Below are 21,410 nucleotides of genomic sequence, written 5' to 3' on the forward strand. Positions count from 1 at the left end.
TGAAAGTTCCTGGCATGCCACAGATGCTCAAAAAAAATGGCAATTGACTGTAGACACCCCCGACTCCCCCGCTCAATCTTTAACGATAATATAAAACCTGCCTTTCATAGTGGTCTGATAGACAGGGGTGTGGTTGGATCATAAAGTAGGTGAAAGTCATAGTCCTGTTATAGAGGGTTCTTCTGCACAGTTATTCCTTAAACCCATGGCTTTCCCTTGACAAAGGGCCACATTCTTCACATGGCCCACCGTCCCTTATAGTCTGGCCCCTTCTTCCCTCTCTGCCCTCAGCTTGTACCATTCCCACCTTGCCTGTGCTCCAGTCACCAGGCCACAGTCACTCCTGGGTGCTTCATGTTCTCATCTACCACAGGACCTTTGCACAGGACCTGTGTCTGGAATGCTCATGAGTTCCACGTTCACCCAGCTAACACCTGCTTATTTCAAAATTTATTATTCATCCATTCATTATGTAGTATTTGATATGAAGAATATTTGCACCACCTAAGTATGAAGCAAAACAATAAAATGAATATTTGTAGAACAACCACTTGATTTAAGAAGTTGAATGTTTGTATCGAGCCTTTGTATCAACTGATGTGCTCCTTCCCATTCTACCTCTGTTTCCCCCAAGAGGTGTCGCTACCCTGAATTGAGTACTTAATCATTCTCTCATTGTTAAAAACTGTTTTGTCATATGTAGATGTACCCCTGACAATGTATTGTTAAACTATGTTTGTTTGGGGCTGTATTCGTTTCCTATTGCTGCTATAAAAAAAATACTACCAAATTAGTGGTTTAAACAACACAGATTTTATTATCTTACAGTCTTGGAGGTCAGAAGTCTCACTGGACTAAAATCAAGGTGTCTGCAGAACTGCATTCCCTTCTGGGGGCTCTCAGGGAGAATTCGTTTCCTTTTTCAGCTCCTAGAAGCTCCTTGTAGTCCTTGGCTCATGGCAGAGCCCACAGTGGAGTATCTTCCAGTTTCTTTCTTTGACTCCAATTCTGTTGCCACGTATTTTCTTCTTCTCCCTGGTTGTCATATCACCTCTTATAAAGACACTTGTGATGACACTGGACTGCCCCAGATAACTCAGGGCAATGACTCCATCTCAAGATCCTAAACTTAATTGCAGCTGCAGAGTCCCTTCTGCCACATAAGGCTGCATAGTCACAGGTTCCAGGGATTAGGACGTGGACACCTTTGGGGGCTATTACTCTTCCTACTATGGGGCTTTCTACAAATGGTGGTGACTTGCTTTTGCATGCAATATGTGTTGCATTTCTAAGATGCATCTTTGAATATATCCCATGTTTATTTAGCCTTTCTCCTGCCACAGGACTTTTGCTCACTTCCTCCTTCAGACCTCAGCTCAAGCATTGCTTCCTCAGGGAAGCCTTGGCTCTCTAGAAAAGGAGATGCTCCCCTGCCACCTGTCCTCTGAAAGCCATAATCCCATCCTCCAGAGGTCCAGGGACTATCCAAGCTTGTAACTGCATTTTACATCTGGTGGTTTATCTGCCCCATGTGTCTGGAACTTCAGCAAGGCCTGTTGGCTGTCCCAGTGCCTGATAAGGAGCAGAAGAACGACTGTCTTACCACCTGGCCACAGAGAACCTGCCTAGCTGGTTGCTGTTGCATCCCTCTGCCCACATGATCACCATCCCTCCCCTCCCCTTGCGCCTTCCCCAGCCTGACCTATTGAATGACTGACCACCTTGGGCTGCCTCTTCTCTTCTGCAGGTGCAACCTGCCCCCCATCTCAGAGAAGTATACCATGGACGTGGGGGTGAAGACGGATGTGGTCACTGTGAACCCCAGCATCATCACAGAGAGGTCAGTGGCCCTCTTTCTAGAGCTGCACTGTCCAAAATGTTAGCCAGTAGTCACATGCAGCTACTGGGCACTGGAAGTGTGGCTAGTCCAGATGGAGATGTGCTGGCTGTGAGTGTAAAACACACACTGGGTTTCAAAGACTTAATACAAAAGCAGGATAACGTCTAATTAACTTGTTATATTAATTACATGTTGAAGTAATAGTATTTTCGAAATAGTGGGTTAAAGAAAATATAAAAACTTCACCCATTTCTATTTTTTCACATGTGCTTACTCGGACATGGTTAAATTCCATATGTGGCCTGCATTATTTCTTTTGGACAGTGCTGGTCTACACCACCTTCACCTAGAGATGGGCGGGAGAGCTTTCCAGGGTGTGACCAGGGCAGGCAGCTCCCTACCTGGCTGTGTCCAGGTGGTACTGGGGAGAAGCTCACACTGAGATCTCAGCTCCCCTCCTGGCTCCCCTCCTCTCATCTCCCACTGTCCCCTCCTCTTATATGTCCTCTGACTTGGTTGGTGTGACTATGCCCAGGGCTAGGGTTTCAACACTTCCCCTAAAACCTTCCGGATGAACTTTCACAGGAGGAACTGCGTGCTGCAGGCATGCGAGAATGCATCGATGCTGCTGCCCACCTTCTACAACACGCGCAACACGGATGTGTCCATCCGTGTCAAGTACGTGCTGGATGACTTTGAGTCACCCAAGCTGTCTACGACTTCCACCCGCAGTACCTGGTCAGTGTGTCGCGCTACTGGCTCAGCCTGGGGGTGTGAACCAAGCACATCAGCACTGGCCTCACTGTGGCCACCGCGGCACTGGAGCTCTATGGGGTTCATCTGGACGGTTTTAGGGGAATTGTTGAAACCCTAGCCCTGGGCATAGTCACACCAACCAGGTCAGAGGACATGTAAGAGGAGGGGACAGTGGGAGATGAGAGGAGGGGGTCATTGAATTGGATCAGATGCCCAGGGAACAGCTATTAAGGGGCGAGAAGAGACAGAAAAGTCACCAAGTGAAGGAGTGCTCAGAGACGAGAGAGAGGGCCCAAGAGGGGAGGCTGCTTAATGTAAAGAAATGGGGCCAGGCATGGTGTCTCATGCCTATAACCACAGTGCTTTGGGAGGCTGAGGCCGGAGTGTGGCTTGCGGCCAGGAGTTGGAGACTAGCTTGGGCAACATCGCAAGTCCCTGGTCTCTACAAAAAATTAAAATAAAAAAAAATAGCCAAGTATTGTGATGCACACCTGTAGTCTCAGCTACTCAGGAGGCTGAGGTGGGGGGATTGTTTGAGCCCAGGATTTCGAGGCTGCAATGAGCTATGATTGCACCACTGCACTCCAGCCTGCATGACAGAGCAAGACCCTGTGTCTAAAAGCAACACACTAGTGTGTGAGAGAGAAACGGAGGCTGCCGGAGAAGAAGCTTCTGAGCCAGGACAGGCAGCTGCATATGGGATTCGTTCCTGGGGATCTTGAGGATGACAGTACAGGTGAATGGAGTGAGGCCTCTAGAGCAAGCCTCCACTCCGGCAACCACTTCCCTGATGAGCCTCCCTTGGGCCACCCTCATCCTTTTGGGTTCAGCATTGCCCTGCCCCCTGCAGCCACACCCTGGATATCTGTCCCTTTGGATCCCAACTGCCCTCTCCTGCACCCACTTACAGAAACTCAGCTGCCCATGAGAGAGGTCTCATCTTCATCTGCACAGGTGCGTGAGGTGTCAGGAGGCAGGTGGCCTGATAAGTCCCTTCCGTCCTTTGTAAAGCCCCAGGGTGCAAGGGGTGGGGAAGCGAGGGGCGTCGGGGCACAGAGGAGTGGGCGCTCACCTCTCACTCGCGCCCTGCGCAGGTTCCACAAGCTGGAGAAGTGGCGGCGGCCGTTCTACCGCGTGCTGCAGGTGTATGAGAACGCGTCGGTGCTGCTGCCCGCCTTCTACAACACGCGCAACACCGACGTGTCCATCCGCGTCAAGTACGTGCTGGACGACTTCGAGTCGCCGCAGGCTGTCTACTACTTCCACCCGCAGTACCTGGTCAACGTGTCGCGCTACTGGCTCAGCCTGGGCGTGCGAGCCAAGCGCATCAGCACTGGCCTCATTCTGGCCACTGCGGCGCTGGAGCTCTGTGAGGAGGTGCACCTCTTCGGCTTCTGGGCCTTCCCCATGAACCCCTCGGGCCTCTACATCACTCACCACTACTATGACAACGTCAAGCCGCGTCCCGGCTTCCACGCCATGCCCTCCGAGATCTTCAACTTCCTGCACTTGCACAGCCGAGGCATCCTCCGCGTGCACACGGGCACCTGCAGCTGCTGCTGATGGCGGCTCACCAGGCTGTCCGGCAAGCGGTGCATTCTCTCCTGCTGTCCCTACCGGTTGAACTGGGAGTCCTGAACCGGGCAGCGTGGGGACCTGGCGTTCAGACTGCCTCTCCCTCCGTAGTTCAGTTCTGTACTTGGATACTGGGGTGGGGAGGCAGGTTTGGGAACCGGGGCAGAATCAGCTCTGTGCTGAGCCTCCTGGCCTGGCCCCCACCGGTGCATCTGCCCAGTGCCTCCACCTGCCCCGGCTAGCATGCTGCTGGACCACACCCCAAGATCAGGGGCCCTGGGGACTGCAAGTGAATAAAGCACATTTCCACCCACTTTTGTCATCCGAGAGAGAGCACAAACTGCAGACCCTTGTTGCAGCTAAAGGAAGGCCCTACAGAGAATGGAATCAAGGGCAGAGACAGGACACTTCACAGGACACTTGAGCACAGTGAAGATTTTATTCACACTTTTGGTTCCTGAGTTTTATATCGAGGACTCAGCTATGAATTGCTATCTAAATCTCAGAGCTTAGAGGCCAACCCAGTGACTAGACCTTCCAGTGAAGAAAGTGATCTCAAGAGGTCCAGGGACTTAACAGCCAAGCCACACCACCCGACACGTTCTTCCATGACACACAGAGATCTAACGCAAGGCCTGGGTTATGTCTTGGTTGAGACATCACCTGAGAAGCACCACATCCTTTCAGACACATCCTCGGACGCACACGCAGTCTTGGTGCCCCCAGGTTCAATCCTACGTTAGTTCTTTTGATGAGAAGGAAATAAACCAAACCAGCCACTTGCACTATGGCTTCCAAGCCAATGTTATTGACTCAATAAGTGCTTAGCGATTGACTTCCTCTTCTGTCTCCCTATTTTCAGCTCCATTTAAACCAGGAGTTATTTATAAAGACCTCTTCCTCTCATGTCTCTGAATCCTGCAGAATCCTGCTGTATCGTGTTCCTCAGTCGGAACCATAGGCTCTGGGCTGGAAAGCACTGACATGTCAGGTGGTGAGCTTAGCAGAGAGAAGCGAGTTGTGGCCTCCGACACCAGCATCACTGAGGCTTCTGCTGGGAAGACGGGACTTCTCACAGCCAAGCCTGGGCTTGGGGCAGTCAGTCGGGCTTAGGCAGAGAGGGGTTCACATGTCATTTCACACCTGAAATTAATTCCCTTTGCTTCTCCCTATGGTGTTTCCACCATAAATGGGACGGTGTCTAAGAGACACTTGGTGAACTGCCTTAGAACTTAGCTTTGTGGAACCATAGGATGTGAGTGCTGGGAGGAGGACTTCAGCCCACCTGCCTGGCTACCTGTCTCCCTCCCTCCTTCCTTTCTACCTCCCTCACTTCCTCTTTTCTTCCTCCCCTTAAACATTTCTGGAAAGCCTATTCTGCTTTGGTCTGTGGTGGGACTTAGGAAGACATGAGGATAAACAAAGGCATTATCTGTATCTTCTGGGGATGCAGGGCCCAGAGACTATAGGCCCAGTCCCACGTGCTGGGTGCTCTGGGAGGGTTAGGAGCTGTGAGAATATAGCAGGGAGTGGCATCTGCTATCCAGTCACCTCATTTGACAGGCCCCTTGGCTGAGCCAGTCAGGGATGAGGAGAGCGCAGGCTTTACCCCAGGCTTCCAGGCTCCTGATCCAGGGCTCCATTCTTGGCCAAACCTTTGTGTCTTGGCTTGTGCTTCCTGTGGTGGGTTGTTGTGGAGCCTGTGCCCTGTACACAACACTGTTCTCAATGCTGACTCTCACCTGCATTCTGAGCTCTGGTCCTGGTTGGGAAAACCTCAGGTGGCTCCGAGCCTCAGTCTGTTTAGCCAAGGGGATGAAGTGAGCCCAAACACCTGCTAAACCAGGAAGAACTGCAAAGGACAGTGGATGGTTATTAACTTTCTTGAGCTCTGCCTATTTCTCCCAGGGAGGGAATTTCTGGGAAAGATTCCAGTTAACTGAGATTTCTAGCCACTACATGGTTAATTGAACCCAGTTCTTGAAACCATGGCATATAAAAACTAGAAGGTTCTTAAAGACCATTGTGTTCCACTAAGGAAGCAGGCCCAGAGCAAATATGTGACCTGGGTCAAGTCACGCCTGGGGCTTTACTGAGTGCCTGTTGTGGACAGAGCCCTCTACTGGAAGCCCTCTGGGTACTACTTATGTTCCAGATGGGCAGTGTTTGGGGGAGGCTCCCTGGTGACACAGACATCAGGATTCCCACAGCCGAGGGTGCTGCAAATTGGAATCTTCCCCAGCCAGGGCCCTCGTAGGAGCTGGGGATTGGAGCATCGGGATCCAGCCCACAGAGGAGTTGGGACACCTGGCTGCTGGCCGTATTCCTGCCTGTGGGTCTTAGGGCCAGTCCTTCCTCTCCCTCAATGTCTCAGTTGCCTCATCTCTACAACTAGAAGCTTTGTAAAAATCTTCAGGGTCTGTACAATCTCTTTATTTTGGGGGGACATTCATGATGAATGGATCTAAGTAATAAGTAATATTTCTTTTTATAATAGCTAGCATTTACCATGCTCTCATTCTGTGCCAGGCCCTCCGTTAAGCACTTTCCCTATATTATCTCCTGTAATCATCATGAGACCCCTTTGGGTAAGGAAGCTTCCATTGTACAGATGAGGAGACCGAGGCTCAGGGCAATTCTGGGACTTGCCCTTGGTCAGGCACCCAATGGAGGAAACTGCACCCACATCTGTAGAGCCCCGAAATCTGTGCTCCAAACCTCTGTCTTAGCTTCCCAGTCAGTGACACCAGAACATGAGGGATCCTGACCAAGATGCCCTGTGCAGGATAGTACGGAGCCCTCCTCCAGGGACAGCCTCCTCTGGGAGGCTGTCATTGTCCAGGAAGCAATCTGTGCTTCTAGGTACCTCTCCCTAACCCTACCCTCTACAGCAGTAGTGACTTACCCACAGTGGCATTGGAGGGGAACTGAGGCCATCGTCACATTTTTAAGGTGAGGAAAGATGCCCAGAAATAGCACATGTTAAGTGACAACACGAATGATTTGCCTAGGGCTACATGGCCAGTGTTTATAAGAAAAACATTTTTTCAAAGGCTCAGAGAGCCTGGTGTTGACTCTGGAAGCCTTCTGCCATGTTCCGCCACAGCCCTGTCACCATGCCACCATGCAGTGCAGACTACCCATTGAATCATTATTTAAGGGAAGTCGATTCCCTGTAAACAAAACAACCATCATGGCTTCCTTTGTGCTAAACCCACTGCTCCAGACTTGAAAGGCAGCAAAAACAAGTAAATGACTCAGTGCTTAGCCAAGCACAAAGAAAGGTGGCTCAAGGTCAGAGGCAGCCTCTGAGACCATTTCAGCAACGCTGCTGCGGCAGCTCTGCCCACTAATCACCGGGTGCCCAGAGACAGCATGTGCTCATCGCCCTTGACTTTGTTGAGAGCAGGGAGGAAACAGAGCAGTGCTTAGAAACAATTGAGGCAGAGTAGAGTGCTGGCTTCAGACAGTCATTCGCCAATTTAGTGAGTGAATTGGTGAATAAATTATATTTATTGAGTGCTTATGTTGTGCCAGGCATGGTGCCAGGTGCCAGGGAACTAGTGATGAACAAAACGTCATCCTTGCCCTCTGGGAGTTTGTGGTCTGGTGTGTGTGTATGTACAGATGTTAAATGAAGAATCCCACAAACATACATGGGAGCTGGTTGTGCTGAACACTGTCAAATCCAGTCTCAGGGACAGTTATCTGGGAGAGGAGGAGGAGGGGATAACCAAGGTCAATTCCGAATTCTGAAGGTTGGCAGCATAAAAAGTGTAACCAGCAAAGCAGCAGATACTTCTCAGATATCATCCTTGACATCTGCGTAACATTTGACAAGGTTGGCCTCTCTGGTCTTTTTTGTTTGTTTGAGACAGGGTCTCCCTCTGTCACCCAGGCTAGAGTGTGGTGATGTAAATATGGCTCACTGCAGCCTCAACACCTGGGTTCAAATGATCCTCCCACCTCAGCCTCCCAAGTAGCTAGGACCACAGGCACGTGCCATTACTCCCAGCTAATTTTTAATTTTTTTTTTTTTTTTTGTAGAAACAGTTTTGCTATGTTTATGAGGCTAGTCTCAAACTCCTGAGCTCAAGCAATCCTCCTGCCTTGGCCTCCCAAAGTGCTGGGATTACAGGTGTGAGCCACTGTGCCCAGTCTCTCTGGTCTTTCTAAAGTCCTCTCCTCTTCTGTTTTCTAACTATTCCTCCCTGACTTTCCTCCTGTCTCGCTGAATGCTCCTTCTCAGGTTCCTTTGTGGATTCATCTTCCGTGAAGCTTCCTCAGGGTTCTCTTCTCTTCCTAGGAGCATTCCTGCGGAACTCTCATCTATTCACAGCCTTAAGTATCTCCTGCCCTGGCATCTTAACCCCTCTACCTGCAGGCCAGCCCTCCCCAGGAGCATTGGAAGCATGCTCACTGTGGCCTCCTGCATGTCTGTGTCTGCACAGCATCTCAGACCTCAACATGTCCTCAACTGGTATAGTTAAAAGAACAATCTGAACTCAGAGTCTCCTCCCACTACTTTGTAGCTGTGTGAACTTGGGGGAGCTCCGGAAGGCCCCGGAGACCCTGGACTCATCATCTGAAATGAGGACAGGATACCAACCTCAACAGCTGTTGCAAAGCTAAGTGAAATAGTGTCGTACAATGACTAGCACAGTGCCCAGCACAAACTAGACACTAAGCAAGCAGAGGTTGCCTTGGCCCAAAACTTGGATCACCCTTGCCTCTTCCTTCTCCTTCACTCTTTATGTGTATTTGTTCACCATATCTTGTCAATTCCAATTCATAAACATCCCTTTAAGTCATTCCCTCCTTGCATCCCCTCTGCTACTGCCCTAACCCAGACCCTTCTGATGGATCTTTCTGCTTTCAGAGAATAACCTTCCAAAAATACCTTTTGTGGGGCCCATTGCCTGCCTGTACCATAAACTTCAAGTTCTTTACCAAGTCATGCAGGCAGTGTCCGAAGCTGGCTTACTCACCTTCCCAGAGATCTTCCTGCCATCTCCCTGCCCTATCCCATACTATTCCAGGTGCCTTTGCACACTCTGTTGAAACACTTGGAATGGCCCTCACACTCCTAAGTTCCTCTCTCCTTCCTTTTATCTGACCACTTTTGCAGAAGTCAGGTAATGGCCCCCTGCATCCTCCCCTCTAGAGACCTGGGCTGGGCACTCTCTCCTCTGTGCTTCTGCTGCAACCGTCACCGACTCCGTTAGGACATCCTCATAGCACACAGCATAAGGGCCCCTGTGTCCTTGATAGAAGGTTTGCCTTCTCCCCAAGGGAATACACGATATCTAAGCTCATTTTATACTGCCGGCACTGGCAGGGAAGCACGTGCCATGGCCACTCAACACGTGTTTACTAATGAGGTCTCTGGTTCCTGGGGGAACTCCAGCAGTTCAGGAGACCCCACTAATAAACCGAGTAACACCTTGGGGAAATTGTCGGCTGAGGAGAGTCCTCTATTGATTTTTTTACCTAGCACATCCCAGAAGGCAGAGACTCCTCCTGCCTGTCCAGGGGAGCTTGAGGCTCAGGAGGCTGAAGTGTCTGTCTAGTGGGGGCTTGTGGGCTCGGCTAGCCTCTTGTTTTCCCTCATTATAATCCTGCTCATCTGCTTTTTGCTGGCTCGCCAATCCTTTCTCCTCTAGTTTAAATGAAAGAAGGGAGAGATGTTTTGTTTCTTCTCTACTTCTTCCCTTCCTCAAAGCCACACAAACATGTCAGGATCTTACATCCCTGTGGCTGAGGCGCAGCCTGGGAAGCAATGTAAGAGGAATTTATCAACGGTGTTTCAGAAACTAGAGGAGCATGCTGAATGCTTTGGCTGGGAAACAGGTGAGCTGAGCTTTGCAGGATGTCTGCTCTGGATGCCCAGGGGAAGGCCATGAGCATGTTGTTGTTTCCCAGGGGAGAAAAGGTGCTGCTGCTCTGAGCTCAACACACGCCCTGACCTAGTCTCCTCCCTGTAACCAGGGCACCCTCCAGGAAGAGGCTAACTGTGGCTCAGCGGTCAGGTGAGGCCAGGCGAGGGGTGCACCGGTGGCCAGGGTGTGCCTTGTGCTATTGTTTAGAGGTCTAGTCAAACGAGGCCAGTCTGTGGAGGCTGATTCTATCCTACAGGGCATCCTAATAAACCCGTGTGATCGTCAAAGGGTAGACTACAGTAGGATGGCCTTCTGATGGACTGCATCAGAATCACCTGGGTGCTTGTTAAAACTGAACTGATAACCTGGGGGAGAGGTGGTGCCTAGGAATCAGCATGTGTGAGGCCCCTATCTGTTCCCTGAGCATACAACTGCTTGTGGTTCAGAAGTTGCCACCAGTTGAGTGGCCATGTATTGCTTGAAATTCAGACTGGAGCCTTGAGTAGGAAAAGAATGAAAGGAAGAATTCGGCACACAACCCAACTTCTGCCTTTTCTGTACATACAAATATAATATATAACCCGCTATGAACCTAGCAACAAAAATCAAGTGCTCGGGAATCTATAACATTTACAAAACTGGTTTTGCTTTAACACGAACAAAGATTTCTTTTTCATTTGTAATTATGATAAATACACATAACATAAAATGTATCATCTTAACCATTTTTAAGTATACAGTTCAGTAATGGTAAGTACTTTCACATTGTTGTATATTCTGTCTCTGGAACTCTTCTCGTCTTGCAAAATGAAAACTTTAAACCCATTAAATGACAAGTCTTCACTTCCCCCTTCCCCAGCCCCTGGCAATCACAATTCTACTTTCTTTCTCTATGAATTTTATTGCTCTAGGTCCCTCATATAAGTAGAATCATATAATATTTGTCTTGCTGATGACTGGCTTATTTCACTTAGCATAGTATACCAAAGACTTCTTAAGTATAAAGAATCACTTAAGTGCAAGCAGTTCTCAAATGACATGAACTGTTTTGGGTGTCCCTAAAGCAGAAATCTGATTTTTGTTTTTGTTTTTGCCTTGGGCAGTTGTCCTGGGCTGGTGGTTGGGCCCTGGCTTCCTGAGACCTTGGCCTCTTTGCTGAGGAAGAGTGCAGACCTGGCCTTGCTCTGCCACCTGGGCTCCACTGTCCTGGCCAGCATGTCCTGAGAGACAATAGCCTTGTCGATCATTTAGAAGTCTTTAGATATTTTCCCCTGCACAGTCTCTTCTGAGAACCTTTCTTTCTTTTTTTTATTTCAAAGGAAAAAAACCAAAACCAAAAACATACACTTCCATGACTTAGCTATTGACCACAATAGCCAGAAATCAGTGATTCTCTCTTCAGTCGAAGATGGTTCCCGTGGCAACAAATCTCTCATTTCTTTCAACTAAATGATCTGCTCAACTTTGGGGTAAAAGTTCTGTTTTCTCTAGAATTGCCATTTGCAACCTTGTGTGCACATAGGAATCACCTGGAAGTCTTTATAAAACAATCCCCAAGCCAGGTCCTCAGCTTCCTGGAGAATCTGATTCAGCAGGCCTGGGGATAGGGCCTGGTGTCCTTATTTTCAAAGATCTCATTAAGTGGTTCTGTCTCACATGGTTGGGAATCATTACCCTAAGGCACGCGGTCTGTGCCTTGGTGCACGCTGTAGTCGTCTGAAGAGCTTTAAGAAACACTCATGGGACCCCACCCCTTGACATTCTGAGTCAGGTGGCCTGAGATGTGACCTGAATATTAGGATTTCACAAATTCTCCAGATGTTTCTAATGCGCAGCCAGCCTTGAGAACCACTATTCTAGGTCAGCAGTTCTCAAATTGGAGCCTGCCTCAGAATCTCTTGGAGAGCTCCTTGATTATGGGCCCCGCCCCAGGGTCTCCTTTGGTAAGGCCAGGGTGGAGCCTCTCTAACAAGTTCCCAAGTGATGCTGATGCCGCTCCAGGAACTGCTCTTGGAGGCTCCTGGCTCTAGATGAACCTTTACCGAGGTTGGCGCTGTTCTGCTGCCCTGTTCTTTTTCCTGGTTGGGGGTTGGTGGACCCTTCCTTCCCCAAGTCTGATTCAGGCCTGAGACTTCTTAAAGGTATCAGCTTTTCTTTTTCTGAACATTTTAGCATTCAGATAAATACTATGACATATTTTTAAAGCAAAGTAACATAGATTTCTTCTCCCAGGCCTAGGAGCCTCAGAGTCTGCCTGAATTAAAAATTTATCTGTGCCTAAGATTAGGATTCATTGTGTGATCTGAGCTAAGGGATTGGTAGGTCTGGAGCAATGGGTTCAGCCTGTGCCTGGGTGAGGGTCGCCTTGTGACCGGTGCTGGGTAGGATCTGAGTGCCACACTTGACCCTCTAGCAGAGGGAGGACCTGTCTGGCCCACCTGGGTGAAAGCCTGGCTTTCTGACGCAGACCCAGACCTCTGCCCACCTCCACATCTGTGCACAAACACGGAAGGTAGCAATGAGGAAACATACCACAGCACCAGGCCTGCCGTAAGCCCAGGAGCTAGGGTTCAAGCCTCACTTCTTTATGCATTTCCTTTTCTATCATACTTTGGAACAGGCTTGAGCTGAAACCAGAGAGTTAGTACCTGGTTTCTGCCTCAGTCTATTCTCTCTCCTCCAAAGATGCCCCCAGCAACGTGGGCAACTTCAGCCCCCATGAGAGCTCAGAATTCCACATTCAGCTACAAAGTTGACAAGAACCTCTGGAGAGCTCAAAGACTTATTAAAGGTGGAAATGGCTACTGTTTTACCGAAGCAGGGTGAAAACACAACTCACTTCTTAGGATCAAACCCAGCAAATTCACTCAGCCCCAAGGTAACCGAGGACTCAGTTGAAGGAAAATAATTTTGAGCCCCTGAAATAGAAGCTATAAAGCTGTGTATCAAGGGCCAACCATTTCGCTAACATCATATATCTCATGGCATTCGCTTTGATTTTAAATTCAGTTCTAGTGAACTTGGTACTGGTTTCTAGTGACAAAGCAAACTAAGAGAATGATGACAGGTGCTAGATAAAGCAAGAAGTGGCAGCTAATAGCCTAAATTGTGATGGCATTAAGAAGACCAAAACTAGCTTGTTCAATGACAGCTTGTCTTTAAAAACAACAACAACAACAACAAAAATACCACTACATTAAGGATAAGAAAATATGGCCAAGCATGATGGCTCACATCTGTAATCCTAGCATTTTGGGAGGCCGAGGTGGGAGAGCACTTGAACTCAAGAGTTGACGACCAGCCTGGGCAACATGGCGAAACCCTGTCTCAACAAAGAATACAAAAGTACACCTATAGTCAGTCCCAGCTACTCAAGAGGCTGAGGTGGGAGACTGGCTTGAGCCCAGGAGGCAGAGGTTGCAGTGAGCTGAGATCACACCACTGCACTCCAGCCTGGGTGACAGAGCCAGACCCTGTCTCAAAATAATAATTTAAAAATACCAAAACTAAATACATATCTCAGAAACCATCAAGTAGCCTGAGGTCATTGGTCGTTTAGTGGGGAAGAAAGGGAGGATATGTTATAATAACCCCGAGAGAAACTTAGCATTTCAGCTCGGTTCACCCTGTGACATCCAGGACATGCAGAGGTAAAAAAAATAAAAATAAAAACGTTCCAACAATGCTCAATACACTGTCAAAGAAGGCAGGGCAGCGTTTTATCCACTTTAGAATTATTTCCATCCCCAAACACTTAAAATGCATTCACAAAAGGCTTGGTGCTTAAAAGATAAACCCTCCGTGACCTGGAAGTTCACATAAATGAAACAGTTCATGATCTGATGATGCAAGATAGGTGAGATGCGTAAACTGACTCTTTCTTTTTTTTTTTTTTTAAAAGACGGAGTCTCACTCTGTCTCCCAGGCTGGAATGCAGTGGCGTGATCTCAGCTCACTGCAACCTCTGTCTCTCAGGTTCAAGTGATTCTCCTGCCTCAGCCTCCCAAGTAGCTGGGATTATAGGTGCCTGCCATTATGCCCAGCTAATTTTTTGTACTTTTAGTAGAGAAAGGGCCACCATTTTTGCCAGGCTGGTTGTGAACTCCTGACCTCGTGATTCGCCCACCTCGGCCTCCCAAAGTGCTGGGATTATAGGTGTAGGCCACCGCGCCCAGCCAAACTCACTCTTTTGAACTTAACATTTTCCCCGTGACATTGGAGACTCTTCTGCTACCTCTCTCCTACGAAAAAAGGACAGTGGTGAGGACGGGTGGCGGGGGGACAAGCCCCTTCCACCTTGCCACCTCCAAGGGACTTTGCAGTGTGGGTGATTGTGTGGCTGGTCATCCTCTTTCTGCACCTCTGATTCTGCTTGTGTTGTCCTTGTTGTGTGGGGCAGGATGGTCAGGACTTCAGCTAGGGCTGTGCAGGCTCTACAGTGACTCAGGCCTGGGTGTTTTTTGGTGAATTTAAGAATATGACCATTTTTGGGGGGAAAGTGACACTTCTACTCTCTCCACACTTTCACCATCCATTTTCTTACTGGACTTGGCTGCAGTCCTGCAAGGAGGACAGGGCAGAGAGTAGCAACCCTCCTTGCCGAGGCCCAGAAAGATAGCATGGTATGCCCAGGGCACCTGTGGTGGGTGGCGGACGTCTCCTCTTGGGTGCCCAGGCTTCCTCAAGGTGGGAGGGACTGGAGGGCAGGGGATGGCGGCCAATGTCCTGCTCTAGCCCTCTAAGGCACCTTTTTCTCCCCTCTGAAGTTGTTAGGCTGATCTGGAGTCTGCTCCAGGCCTGGGCTTCACCCTGGCCTCGTGCCCTGCCCAGCACCTGTGTGGAGGGAACTGTTCATATTCATTCCTGTTTGGGGGCCAAGCTCAGGGCACCCGAACCAGCAGCCTTGGGTGGCTGAACCCAGTGGGACAGAAGGAGGCAGTTGTATCTGGCAGAGTTACCCAAGGCCACAGGCCTAAGCAAAGCAGGAGAGTGGGGCAAGCTGTGGTCAGGGACCGTGGTGCTGGCCCCCTGCTGCTCTGGCCATGTGGGAGGAAGCTGGGGGTTCCCAAGTGGCAGCTCCTGCCAGCCTACCCTGGACTCCTGAGCCCGTTCTCCTGTACTCTTCTCCAGTGGGACATCTGGCCCTCACTGTGGCTGGCTTCTGGGCAAGTCCCTCTGCTCAAGATCACTTTGTGGGGCAGCTGGTCCCCCCGGGGCTCCCACACTCTGCACATACAATTTAGGGACCTGGCAGGGTCTTGGTGGCCTATAGCTTCCCTTTCTGGACCCTACTAGCCTCCCATTAGAGAGCCATAACTCTTCTTCAATACAGTGTTGTTTGAACTTTGAAATATATGCATTTGTCTATGTATTTTCTTAAAAATTAACACTTTATCTCAATAAGTATACAATGGATTGTTCAATGGTACAGTTTGGAGCCAATCCCCTGCCACTTCCCTCCCCAAATAAAGTCAGGACAGACGCTGGAGTCAGCACGGAAGCTGTGGAAACCTTTTGCCCTGGAGCCAGGTGCCTGTGGCTGTGCCTGGGTATGGCTTCAGCCCAGGCTTGGTGTCAGTTTCCTGGCAGCACTGCCCAGGAGCCCGCATGAAGGCAACCGGATCTTTCCCTGAGTGGCTGGTGCACGGGCTCATTTCTGAGTGGCCTCCTGCATGTGAAGAAAAAGTGGCCAAGTGGCATCCCTGCCTTCCTCAGCCCCTTCCCTCCCTTGCTTTCCTCTCAATGAGCCGAGTCACACTGCACCACGCTCCGTGCAGCCTTTCCCGATGGAAAAGAGAAGGGAGGCCCCAGATGTCCTTTGCTGGGATGTGGAGAAACACCATCTATATGAAAAGCCCCTTGCTTGCTCTTCTGATTTTCTCTCTCCCCTGGCCCTGGAGAGAAAGGCTGTGCCATTCAAAGACAGTTTGGGGACATGGGGGCTGCAGGCCTGATCTTATTTTAATGCAAATTTTGTTCTGGGAGCAGTGGTTTATACAAACTCCTGTAGCATAATTCCAGCTTGTGTGTGGCTGTCTTTGAGTAGTGATTCTGAAGTGATGACTGTGATGCTACACCTAAAAACATCATCAGGGTACTTTGTATCTGTCACTGTGTTTGAATGGCTCTCAGTTTCTATCTAATAAAACCAGTCAAATGGTTCATCTAGCAAAGACTCTGGCTGTGGCCATGTGTGTGTGTGTGTGTGTGTCTGTGGGTATGCATGTGTGTTTTTGTGTGTTTATGGGGATTGGGCTGCACTGGGCTGACAGCAGCACAGCCCAATGTGGGGAGCTGCCAGGTATTGTGAAGAGCCCATGGCCACCCTGGGCACACTTTTGGGCAGTGTTGGGGGCGGATGAGAATCAGGAGACCTGTGGGTAGCTGGCAGGAGTAGCCATCTGACCCAGGGAGTAGGTGGGCTCACAGTAGGGGCTTAGAGCCCAGATCAAGATCAAGATCAAGTTGAGTGGCATGCTAAATTGACAGTGTACAAAGGTGTACAACGACACGGAGAGAGGATTCTGGAGCTTCTGCAGGAGGAGGGAGGGCCCTTGAGGGCTGGAGTTACCTGCCTTGAGGGCTGGAGCTGCCTGGGGCAGGTGAGTTGGAGATGCACTCGTAACTGGAAGCAGATCCCATGGCTATGCAGACCTACCTTTCTCTAAGCAAAGCAGCTCTATCGAGGTCCAAAGTCACACTAAGGGCATCTGAGCACTAATTACCCATTTGTAGAGAGAGAGAAAACAAAACAAAACAAAACAAACAAACAAAAAAACTTCGTTCAATGCCAATCTCCTTGAGTGTATTTAAGACAGAATTATATCAAAAGTTTTTTGCATTTATGTGCAAAATACCTAGTTTGAGCCTGTTTGCCCCATGAAATGTAGTTAACATTGCTTGGAGTCCCCAGATCTGCATCTTGGAAAAGCCCAAAGCCTTCCCCATGATTTCTGCAAATTCCCAGGGATTGGTGTTTCCACGACCCCACTGCCTTCAGACTCCTGCTTTTGGGCATGTTTCTGTTTTGTATTGTTGACCAACCAGATATTAGATGCCGCCCTTTCCTTAATATCTGTGATGGCGTAGTGTGTCCCAGAGTGTGGTGGGAAGCAGTGGGAACGGGATCGAGACCGCTTCAAACATCCTGAAAAGGAGACAGCCCAGCTGTTGGCCAAGTTTCTGGTGTGGACACTCCTCACGACCTTGGCCTTACCCTACCTCTCTGGCCTCTCTCTTCCACCTCTTCCCTCTTGGCCTTCCTTTTCTTATCTCTCCATCTCCGCATTTCTCTCTTTGGAGCTATTGAATCATTCTCTGTTTGCTTGGTCTCCTGCTGAGCCTGGGTCTCTGCTCACCTTCCACCTTCCAAAGATATGTTCTCAAAGAAGAGCATTTCCTGTCTAAGATGAATTTTGGTGACAGCTGTAAGATGTTCAAATGTTCAAATGTTTCATTATGACAACTGTAAAATGTCAGACACTCAAGCAAGCAATGACGGAACCTAAGGATACTATTGAAGGGTCATCTCTGAGACCTGGGCATTGCCTTTTTTTTTTAGGTAGGGTCTCGTTCTGATACTGAAGCTGGAATGCAGTGGGACAATCTTGGCTTACTGCAACCTCCGCCTACTGGGCTCAGGTGATCCTCCCACCTCAACCTCCTAAGTAGCTGGGACCATAGGTGTGCACCACCATGCCCAGCTAATTTTTCTATTTTTATTAGAGATGAGATTTTGCCATGTTGCCCAGGCTGGTCTCAAACTCTTGGGCTCAAGCCATCCTCCTGCCTTGGCCTCCCAAAGTGCTGGGATTATAGGCATGAGCCACTGCACCTGGCCTGTCTTCTGTCTATCATAGTAAGAAAAAGAGCTGACAAACAGGGAAGTGGAACTTCAATACATATTTTTGAATGAATGAATGTATGAACGAGCTGAAGATTAAAGGTGATTATAGTTTAATAAATATTTATCAAATACACATTATTTGTCACTTCAGTCATTCAACAAATATGTTTTGAACCCCTGCTTTAGGTCAAGCTACTTGAGTATTTGAGAATACAAGAGTTTGCAAATGCACATTCAATCACTGCGTTCATGGAACATAGTGTCTGACCAGAGAAATACAGGTAATAAAAAAAACCTCATTGCTAAATGTTTTGTTATAAACCATGCTACAAAGGAACATGCAAGTGCTATGAGAGGCTCAGACAGGTAGCCCTGAACTGGGATTGAGCACCAAGGGGGGCTTCCCAGGAGAGAGGGTTAGCTAGGTGGAGTTGTGGGGGATGCAGTTCCAGGCAGGAGAGAGCTTAGGACGCTCATGGAAGGCCAGCGCGCTCCTACCCGGAAAAGGAGGGGGACATGGTGGGAGATAAAGTTGGAGAACTGGACAGAGGTGAGACCCTGTGGGGAAAGGTGGCCCTATAACCGATACTGATTTTGATTTTAAGAGAATCAGCTAGTCCTTGAAGGGTCATAAGGAGGAAGAGGACATGATCAGACTGACACTGAAAAAGCTCACCCTGGCTGCAGTGTGAAATGTGAAACTGCTGGGGCCCAGAGTGCTTGAAAGGAGGTCATTTAGGAGGCTGCTGCTGGTGGTGAGGACCAGGGCGATGGGTGATGTAGGATGGAGCGAAGGGGATAGGGCTGAGAGCTCCCAAGGAGCCAGATGGATAAGCAGGCCAGTGACAGATGATGAGGGGGGTGGGGGAGGAAAGGGCTGTGTCACGGATGACACTTCTCAGCAGGGACACGGAAGTCTAAGACATCAGTCCCACTTGAGAATGGGATTGCTTACAGGAGAGAGATCAGCAAGTGTAACTAGATACGAAGTGGGGAGTTTCAACCAAGGCATCAAGCTACGATACTGCCACTCTGTAAGGAGGCCCTAGACCACGTACAGAGCTTTCATACAAACCAGCTGAAAACCAGTTAAACTGTTCTTGGGCCCTTCTCAAAGATTAAAGATATAAAAAGGATGACAGAACGCTGATAGAATCATTGATTTTTTGTTTTGTTTTGTTTTGTTTTGTTTGAGACAGGGTCTTGCTCTGTCACCCAGGCTGAAGTGCCGTGGCACCATCATGGCTTACAGTAGCCTTGACCTCCCAGTCTCATGAGAGTCTCCCACCTCAGCCTCCTGAGTAGCTTGGCTAATTTTTTTATTTTTTGTAAAGATAGGGCCTTAGTATGTTTCTCAGGTTGGTCTGGAACTCTTGGGCTCAAGTGATCCTTCCTCTTCAGCCTCCCAAAGTGCTGGGATTATAGGTGTGAGCCACCACACCTGATCCGCATTGATTTTTTAGAAGGATTTCATGGAGAAAACTGGGCTAGGAACCCCATCCCCAAGGTAGAGGTTGGGGGGTCAGTGCTTCCTCCTGACTCCAGGCTTAGTGAGAAGGGCTCTCACAGGGCCACCCAGACAGTTTGCTGTGGATTCCCCCAGGTGGGTCCCAGAGCACTGGAGCTGGCACCCCACTATAGCCTGAGGAAGCTGAAGGGGCCCAGAGCAGCGGAGTTGGGCTGATAGAGGGTCAAACTGGGATGAGTCCTGGTGGTGGGGATGTGTGCTCAAAAGTCAGCTAGAGGTCTTTGGAAAGGGTAAGGGGACCTTGGCAGTGGGAGGCTGTGGGGTGTAGTTCTGGAGCAGAAGTGGAGGTGGGATCAGGAGAGGCCCATGTCAGGGGATCCTGGTCAGAGGGGAGCCTGGAAATAAACCCACAAGCCTTCCCACAGAAGAGTTGGCTTTAAACATCCGTGAGGACTGCAGGAATACGTAGAGTCCTCTCATGAGAGTGACCCAACCCTGTGGTGGGGGTGGCTGGGGCATATGTCAGAACCTGCAACTACCAAGAGCAGGAGGAGGTCAGCAGAACAGGAGGTGACTGGCCCCTTCCCTGGACAGCAGCTGAGCTGCCAGGCCTGGCTGAGGAAGACACATGGAAAAGGCCGAGTTTCATGAACATCCAGTGTGGGCTCCTACGGGCTCTATACAGCTCTAATTGTTGACTTGAGACAATGTTTATCACTTTTAGGGTCTGTAAAACTTTTAAAAGATCTGAAAGTGATCCACCAAACTGTCACAGACCAAGGGAAGGACGGTTCTCACTAAGCAAAAATAAATGTGCTTTTTGTCGTGTCTGGGAGTCCTGCTTCTTAGAGGTACTGGGTACCGAAGTAATTACAAAATGATGAGCTGTGTGCAACAACTGAGGTATGAGCAAAGGAGAGAGGAACTTGAGGAGCTGGAGGAAGGTTTTACAAAAGTGACTGCAGACTGGGCCTTGGATTGCATGTTGGAACTTGCCAGTGAGGGAAGGCAAGGCATTACAAGCAGATGGATCTGAATCTGAAGGTCAGCAAGAAATGAGTTTGCCTGTGGTCACACAGGGTGGGGTGGGGTGCAGAGGACAGAGGCAGCACTAGACTTTGGGGGGACTTTGCAAACAGGGCTAAGGAATTGGTCATTTGTTTCCTGGAAGAGAAGGTAACAAGGAAATAATGTGTCCTCACATCAATTTTCTGAAGAAATGATTCTTGCAGGTGAACTGTAGGAATTCCAGCCTGAGTGAGGTGGGAGTAATTTGCTGGGTGGCCAGTAGGGGTGTGATCCCAGTGAGAGAGGTGGGAGGAGAGGACTAAGGCAGTGGCACTGGAAAGAGAGAGGAGAGGTCTGATTCCAAAAATGGGGTCTGTCTGCCATTGACAATGAGGGGACTGGGTGTGCTTTTGATCGTGACAGTGAGGCCATCAGAAGAGGAGTGGGGTTGGTGGAAATGGGGCAGGTTGGAACCAGTGTGGTTGGAGAATGGGGTAAGGAGGTGAGAGCCTGCAGGCCTTGGAGACAGGTTACGGTTTTGTCCTAAGGTCAGCGAAAGCCACTGGAGCACATAAGCTGGGGAGAGACTTGGTCTGATTTATTTTTAATAAAATCTGCTTTGAGCAGACTGGGTTGGAGGGGGGCAGAAGTGGTTGAAGGCTCACTGTTCCAACGCTCTGAGTAGCTGAATCCAGGGAGAAGGCTTGCCCAAAGTGGCTGTGGGAACTAACATTTCAGTGAACCAGAAAACCACCAACCTCACAACACTGCCTCACTCTCCTGCTCCTAGGGGAGGAGATGCCTCATTTTGAGACTTCAGATTAGCTGGTTACCTTGAGAAATAAGGGGCATGTAGTCGGTGGGGAGCTGTGGTGGGAGCCGGAGCTGCCCGGACATGTGTGTATGTTATTTGCATCAATGTATGCTCACTATCACCACCTTCCCACTACATATTTGTAATTCACTCATTCATTTACTTTCAAAGGTCACGTTCCTTTTCTGCTAGGCACTGGAGGCACACAGGACTTGCTTAGAAAA

The 21,410-nt window shown here is 49.3% G+C and overlaps 1 protein-coding gene across 10 annotated transcripts in view; it reads left to right on the forward strand.

Moving 5' to 3' along the window:
- Nucleotides 1–10,875, forward strand: part of ST8SIA5 (ST8 alpha-N-acetyl-neuraminide alpha-2,8-sialyltransferase 5) — a 95,291-nt gene extending 84,416 nt beyond the window's left edge. For 9 of the 10 annotated variants that reach the window (XM_065533884.2, XM_065533885.2, XM_074022389.1 and 6 more), the window contains 2 exons: nucleotides 1,748–1,840; nucleotides 3,691–5,077. In XM_065533884.2, coding sequence (XP_065389956.1) covers nucleotides 1,748–1,840; nucleotides 3,691–4,159 — 562 coding nt within the window. In that variant the 3' untranslated portion in view covers nucleotides 4,160–5,077. Of the gene's footprint in view, nucleotides 1–1,747; nucleotides 1,841–3,690 lie in introns of all 10 variants that reach the window. The other variant, XM_005586777.5, reaches the window with a different exon arrangement.
- The last annotated feature ends 10,535 nt before the right edge of the window (nucleotides 10,876–21,410 follow it).

This window comes from Macaca fascicularis, chromosome 18, assembly GCF_037993035.2.
Source record: "Macaca fascicularis isolate 582-1 chromosome 18, T2T-MFA8v1.1".
Lineage (NCBI taxonomy): Eukaryota > Metazoa > Chordata > Mammalia > Primates > Cercopithecidae > Macaca > Macaca fascicularis.